This window comes from Vicia villosa, unplaced genomic scaffold (genome assembly GCF_029867415.1).
Source record: "Vicia villosa cultivar HV-30 ecotype Madison, WI unplaced genomic scaffold, Vvil1.0 ctg.000114F_1_1, whole genome shotgun sequence".
In the NCBI taxonomy this organism is placed as follows: Eukaryota; Viridiplantae; Streptophyta; class Magnoliopsida; order Fabales; family Fabaceae; genus Vicia; species Vicia villosa.
This window is the reverse complement of record NW_026705022.1, coordinates 324,053-332,149: the sequence shown is the minus strand read 5'-3', so window position 1 is coordinate 332,149 and position 8,097 is coordinate 324,053. Positions and strand designations below refer to the sequence as shown.

The following is an 8,097-nucleotide window of genomic DNA, read 5'->3' as shown; positions in this document are numbered from 1 at the left end:
GAAATGGTCTATAGTGCTTTTATCTAACAAAATAGTAGATGAAAACATTGAAGATCAAGGTGATATTGGTGTTGGCATTGAATCTTGTACAAGAAACGATCATAATGAGAATGAATCTTGTACTAGAAATGATCATAATGAGGGTATTTGGATCAATCCAACCGTCCGCGTTGTTAAGAGACGCGTAGAACACAATCCTACAAAGAAAAGAAAGAGACGTTAGTGATAAAGGTAATAGTATACATATTCCGACTAATTTGTTTTATTCAATTTGTACCGATTGTTTTAATCAATAGTATAGTACTTATTCAATTTTGGTGCATATTCTCGTTTTGTACATAACTTTTGAACCATGTATCCGTTTGTCGACTTCTTTACATGTAACTATACTATTTTGACGATTCCGGAGCTGCTCATGCACTTATATGTTCATTTCGGGACTGTTTTTTTATCGGTTTTGCTTCTGCCCGTAATCAAAAGTCGGGCTTAGGGTCTGAATTTCGGAAAACCGACTTTATTTTTGAGTCCGTGGGGACGTTTTACCATAGCCATGTAAATTTCGTTCAATTCCGACAACTTTATTTTTTGACGCTTATTTTGATTTGTATCGATTTCGTTTCCGATTTACTTGTACATGCATGGTTTGACTTCCATTTTACTTGTATAGATTGTTAGCTTATTAATAGTGTACTAATGTGCTTTAGTTTGTTTGATACAGGTTAAATGGCTCCGGATAGAGATGCTCCACCTGAAAACTCACAAGAAAGAGATGCTCAAGAAAGAGATGCCACGGATACAAATGCTCCACCTGATACTGAAGCAAAAGAAGTTGCATGAGGCATCACTATCATGAAGGGAATCGTTCGACATAGAGACCAAGGATTAGTATACCGATTGGAATGGAATTCTGATAAACAAGCAATTGGTCCTAATTCTGCAAAGTTGACAAGTTATATTGGTACACTTGTTCGTATGCATATTCCGGTCTCCGTAGCTAGATGGAATATGAAAAGCGAAGACTTGGATGCGAAAAAAAAAGCGATTTGGGACGAGCTTCAGGTATATATCATATATGGTTAATTGTTGTTATTATCTTGATGATAAATTGTTTAAATTACTTATACTAACACACTATGAGTATGTTTTTTTGCAGAGGACTTTTGAGATACCAGATGATCGTAGACGCTACATACTTGGTTTGGCCGGCAAAAGATATAGAGGGTGGAAAGCTTTTTTGACAAACACTTATCTTAAGGATAAAGATGGAAACTTTCTTGAAGAGGCACCGGGACGGCCAAAAAAGTATGAGATCTTCATTGGTGAAGAAGATTGGGCTAAGTTTGTAGAGCAAAGAGATGAAGATTTTCGGAAAAGGAGTGCCAAGAATAGTGCGAGAGCATCCAAACCCGCATATCCATACAAAAAAGGGCGTTTGGGATATGCACGCTTGGAGGATAAAATTGTAAGTAAATAGAAATGCGTTTTAATTAATTGTCTAAATGTGTTTTATTTGACGATTTTATCTTTTGTGTCAATGCATAGTTAGAGGAGACTAAAAGTGAGGAAACCTCACTTCCTGAACATGTGTTGTGGAGGGAAGCTCGTGTGGGCAAGGATCATGCTGTCGATCCCGAAGTTCAGAGAGTTTTTACTGAATGTGTAAGTATAATACTGTGTCTTTAATTAAATCAAATGTTTTTTAATATATAAATGATTTTTTAATGTAAATGAATTACAGGAGACCTTGTCGCAATCGGCATCCATCGGTGAGGGGAGCGTACTTAGTAGAGCACTAGATGCTCCTGAGTATCCCGGTCGGGTGAGGGGTAAGGGTCATGGTGTGACTCCAACCTCTTTTTACAAGAGTCCTAGGAGAAGAAATCCTTCAAATGAAGAAGTGTTGCAAAAGTTGGCGGAATTGCAAGCACAAGTCTCTGAATTGCAAAGAGATAAAGAGGCGTATATGAGAGAAAAGTGCAACACTTCATCGGTGAAAGAAACTAGTGATAAGGCTAGTATCAACTATCAAAGGAAATTTCCCGAGGTAATTATAATTTTTTTTCCTTTTAAATTGTTCTATTTTATTAATGATAATGACTTTATATTTACTATTGGTTTAGGGCATTTCATCTTGCCAACTATACTTATCGGAACCGAGTTATCGACTAGTTGGCAAGGGAAAAGTGCACAACACTTTGGGAGATTTACTTCACCATAGACCGCTCCCGGATGGACACCTGAAAGTATCGGTGGATGTTGTAGTAGATCATGATGCGATGCTACCGGTACCTGACATGGTCTCAGAGACGACATTGCTGCGAGATGCAATAGGATCATTTGTTGCATGGCCCTCGGAGCTCATTACCATTAGTGATGAGGTATATTGAAAACGATTATAAATCATTTAGTTTTCGAATGTCAATTCTAAACCGTTTATTAATTATTTTTTACATTTTAATTTTAGACTGCTCCTATAAAACCCACAGTTAAGGGTAAAGGGATTTTACAGGAGGAGGAGTCCGTTGCATCACTAAAAGAGGTACATTTAAAGTGTTAATAATTAATCTGAATCTAAATCTGCATGATTTTATATTTTACATAACTTATATGATTTTTAGGCATCCGCTCGAGAGTCACAACAAGTGACGCAGCAAGTTCGTACCGTACCACCCACTGGTCCTCCGAAGCCAGCGGGAAAAAAAGGCGGTGCTTTTGTGCCTCGGTACCGGTCGACGCTCGCAATAATGGTTGATATGTCCGATTTGAAGGATGGTGCTTTACGTGAAATCGTTATGGATGAGAGTGTCTTCGGTATTGAATTCAAGTCACTTATTACACTTGATGACTTGGAGGAGATTTTTAAGCATGATCAACTAGGCGTCAATAACATGCACTCATACATTCGGTAATATTCCCTCATCCGATATATTATTTAATTAGTCCCACAATATAATTTATTTACACATTTCAATGAAAATAATCTAATGTTTATTATGTTTTTATTTAAGGTTGTTGTATGACAGAGTGTTGCGCGGGACTCCGTTGTCTAACAGATTCCGTTTCGTGTCTTCCGCCCACTGCAGCGGAATGGCAATTGATTCGGAACCGGAATCAGTTAGACAGCGCTTAGTAGATAGATTCATGTCCACCGGCAATACAGAATGTCTGCATCTTTGGGCGTATAATACCCAACCAGTAGGGTTAGTTTCTCATTCTTTGTTCATCTAATCTCTGTTTCTTTTGTGTATAGCAAAATTTTCATATAACCTATTGTTTTTATTTATAGAGCACACTGGTTGCTGCTTGCTATCAACCCTATAAGGGAAGTCGTGTATTATCTGAATTCGGTAAATGGTGAATGGACCAATTATCCGGCCATGAAGGACATCGTTGATTTGTAAGTGGGATCGTTCTAAATATATATTCGTGTATATTTATATATATATATTTACTTATTTGTGGGATTGATCTAAACATATGCTTTTATATATTTGTTAATTAGATCAATACAAGTGTTCCGAAGTCAACGGGACGCACAGGTATCCCGAACTAAATCTAGCAACATTACTTGGATCCAAGTGCAGGTACATTATTTTTCACAATGTTGCTTATAATATATTTATGCTACTTGATAAAACAATGCACAACTATAGAATCTTATTTGTTTTCTATGTAGTGTCCGCAACAGAAAAACAGTTACGATTGCGGATACTTTGTATTGAGGTTTATGAAAGAAATCCTTCAGGCAAATCAATTAGAGATTCCGCTCACGGTATGAATTTATAACTTAAGATAATTTCATATAATTTATTACATTTAACTAAATGTATCATTCATATTTTGTTTTTGTTTTGTAGTACCTTGACGAATTCCGTGCCGCTGGATACCCGAGACTTAAGTTGGAAGAAATAAAAGAGGATTTGTTTCATTTTTATATTAAGCGCTTTTTCATGTAGGATTTGTGTCGAATTGAAGTACTATAATATTATTGATGTTGTAATGATGTATATATATAATTTTGGATATTATAATGGTATTATATTAGTATATATATATATTGTCTTACTGATGGCTGAAATAATATCGTCGAAAATAAATTACAGGTCGAAAATATTACAGGCTGAAAACATATTACAGGTCGAAAATATTACAGGTCGACTGGGAGGATTAAATTACAGGCTGCACATTAAAATACCTCATTTAGCTACTAAAGCGCTTTTTAAAAAAGCGCTCTTAAAGGCCCACATACTAAAGCGCTTCTTTTTAAAAGCGCTGCCAAAGATTACTAAAAAAGAAAAAAAAAAAAAAACAACATACTAAAGCGCTTTTGTAAAAGCGCTCTTATAGGGGGGGCTATCAGAGCGCTTTTTCTGGAAAAAGCGCTCTTAAAGCCCACCCTATAAGAGCGCTTTTACAAAAGCGCTTTAGTATGTTGCGTTTTTTTTTTTATTTTTTACTCTCACAGGTGGGCCTATCACAGCGCTTTTCTGGAAAAAGCGCACTTAAAGGGGGGCCTACCAGAGCGCTTTTTCCTGAAAAGCGCTCTTAAAGGGGGGCCTACAAGAGCGCTTTTTCCAGAAAAGCGCTCTTATAGGGGGGCCTACCAGAGCGCTTTTAAAAGCGCTTTCGTAGCCTATGCCAGCGCTGGCTTTGGCATCGCTTTAAAGCGCTGTTAAAGCCCAAAAAAAGCGCTCTTGTAGCTGTTCCGTGTTGTAGTGTAACATGTAGTTCATCGTCGTCGATATCACCGGCCAACTCTAACTTTTGTTCATATAGCTCCTGCAAGTATGAAAATTTGGCATGAGAGCCTCTAGTTTTGTCACAGTGGATCAGGACATCAATTGGATCAACTCCCAAATAAATTACCATAATCTCTTGGACCTCGCCGCGTTTGATCCTGGAATGATCAAATAACTTCCCCATGATGGGAAGGTGTGGAAGGCAAGTGACGTCATCTAGTGTAATCGTCATCTCGCCAATAGGGAAGTGGAAAAATGATGTTTCTTTATGCCATCTCTCACCAAAAGCCCCCCAACATGCCATGGATGATGGTTTGGTAACCGGAGCAACACAAGCCGGGAAGACCGGATTATCAGATGACATTTTGGAACCAATTATCCTCGGGATCAGGGGCGGAGCATCAGCTGGACAGGGGGTGGCCATGGCCACCCCAAACATTTCAAAAAAATTCAAAATATTAAGGTGCAGTTGTATAAATTCTAATAAATCATAAAATGAATATGTTATGTTACAATTAGATTAATATGATTGAGTGTGGCACATCGGTAGTTCTTTGTTTTACTAATCCAAAGTGTCTTTAGTTCGATCTTTCTTGGACAATTTTTTGTAAAATATTAATTTATTTTAAAAAAATACATTTCATAGGAATCGAACCCTAAAAATTAATTAAAATTATGTAAAACTTGCCACTGCACTGTGAAATGTGAAACATGCATGTTAAAGTGATGAAACTATAAATATATACTTCATCTATGATTTGTAGCCCCCTCTATACAAATTTTCTAGCTCCGCCACTACTCGGGATGATCAAGCTTGTGAATTTTTTGTTGTGGTTAACAGACTTCAAACAATTGTGCTCCTGTTAAAAATAAAATATGACAATATCGGTCGTAGGGAATTTGTTTAAAACATAAAAATAACAACTATTAACAAATATACCTTTCCAGCCTAGACATGCCTAGCAACATGGTCTATATAGTATATCAATAATGAGGTGTCAAAGGACCCTCATAGATAAGGGTCTGCAGATTGAGGGACATTATCATGTTCAGTAGGAGGTGCCTCCTGGTCTACGTGAGCATGGGATGAGGACCCATGTGACATGAAGCTTCTAGAACTCGATGCTTCCTCGTCATGAGGCCTAGGGATGGTTCCCTTCCTAGCTCTGGATTTCACATTATGTGTCGTTATAGTATAGTGGTAAACATTCTTTTGCTTGTACATTTTTTAATTTTGAACCATAAAATTGTTTCATTTTCCAAACCTTGTTGATTCATGATTTTTTGGTTGATTACTTTGCTTCTTTAAGTTTGTTTGGCCTTGTTTGAGGACAAACAAGTTTAAGTTTGGGAGACTTTGATAAGTGTCAAATTGTAATTATTTTTGTGTATAGTTTTGCGGCACTTATTGTCTCTTTTTCCTTAACTTATGCATGAATGCGTATGTTTTCGTTATAGTTGTGCATAATATGTATTCGAGTTTTAATTCATTTATGTACCATTTGACCATTTTTCATTCGTTTTATAGGTATTATTTTATATCGGAGCCCTGAACAATAAAGCGTCGAAGGCACGACTTTGATAACACAGTTTGGAGCAATAAGGAGAAAATTCTACATAAGCCCGCTAAGCCAGAGTTGTAGCGTGCTATACCTTCAAGACATTAGCCAGGATTGATTCCGCAAGCTCGCTTAGCAAGATCATTTTTATTGTTCCAGATATTTTTCTCCAGAGGCGGTTTGTCTCTAATAAACGTGGGCTCGCTTAGCAAAAATCATATCGCTTAGCGAGGTCTATTAAATTTTGTGTTTATTTTTCATTTCAACTCATTTTCTAGGTTTTGGTTTGAGGAATATTTGTCCCAAATTCATCAACTCATTTTCTTGATGAATATTACGTAGTCTCCTTACAAATATATTTATACAAAATTATAAATAAAAGATATATTTTGAGTTAAATGGTTATGCATTGACAATGTAAAATAATTTTATACTGTTATCCAATAAGAATATATTATTCAGCCATGTCATATCAATAATCCAAAAATTACAATCTGACTTGGCGGAATATATGGTTCTGATTGATTGACAATGTAAAATATTTTACACTGTCAGTGCATCACCTATTTTTTTATATTTTAATAATAAATAAGTCTTAATTAATATCATAAAAATATTTATTTAAATGAAATTATACAAAATATAGGATATTTTTAATTTTTGTAAAAATTAAAAAATATATTAAAATATTATAATAACACAAAAAGTCCAAATAATAAAAAAATATATTTAATTCCGAAGAGAGAAGATTTTTTTAAAGTAATTTAATACAAAAATTTATTCTTTAAAAATATACAATTAAAATATCGCGAATTCAAACATGCGGTTATGCATATGATGTCTTTAACCTATCTATCATATAATTTATGTTCTATATTTACTTCTAAAGAAAATAGATGAAATTGTTTTAAAATAGAAGGTTAAGTTGTGTAATTTACCCTAACCATAATAATTAAGATAAGTTTAAACACAAAACCATTGGCTTCTTACTCAATAATACTAGTACATTATTTACTTTTCTTTACCTTCTTCAGCTGCGCCCATAGTCCAACAACCAAACCCACAAACCAGTCTATGGTTTTCTCCAAAACCATTTTCACTCCCAAAAACCAGGAACTTTTTTTTAATGTTTTTCTATTATTTTTCATTCAAAAACCACTGCTACTGGACCCCACTCCTCAATATGTGGCGATTCGAGTAAGCTTCAAGTGAGTACCAGTACCACACGCTAATTTCCACACCCCTCGAGTTTTGTGCATATTTGCATGGCTCCTTTTACCGTTTTTAACCTTTAGCTTTTTCTGTTTTTGTTTGGTAAATCTTGAAATTTAGGGATATATCCGAGGGTAATTTAGGATATTGCAAAAGTATAAAATTTTATATTTGCTGGCTGCTCATCATATGATGCATCTGAATGTGGCATGATGGCGTTATTCCACGCCAATTACGCGAGCATCCACAAATGGCGAGTATAAGCACGCGCGTAAATGAGAGTAGGTTACATTGTCCCCACAGAAATGGAAATAAATTCATAAAGCTTCATTCCCTTGAAACTAGAAAGTGGTTCAAAGTTCAAACTTCCAATCTTCTTGAAGGTGCAAAGATTAAAAAAAGGTTTCGCTAAGGTGTCCTAAAAGTATAAGTAATGGTTGAAGTTAACAAATTAAAAATATATTTAGGGTGTGTTTGGTTAAGAGGAGAAATTGAAAAGAGAGAAAGATGTGAGAAAGAGTGTGAAAAGAGAGAAAAAGAAGAGAAGTAGAGTAGATTTGATGTGTTGATTGGTATAAGAGAGATAT

General features: G+C 35.5%; 1 protein-coding gene across 1 annotated transcript; it reads left to right on the top strand.

The window, feature by feature from the left end:
- The first annotated feature begins 910 nt into the window (after positions 1–910).
- Positions 911–1,655, top strand: LOC131624302 (uncharacterized). Its single transcript, XM_058895245.1, has 2 exons — positions 911–1,059; positions 1,154–1,655. Exons 1-2 carry the CDS (start codon positions 973–975, stop codon positions 1,472–1,474), a joined length of 408 nt encoding a protein of 135 aa, XP_058751228.1. The 5' UTR covers positions 911–972; the 3' UTR covers positions 1,475–1,655.
- The last annotated feature ends 6,442 nt before the right edge of the window (positions 1,656–8,097 follow it).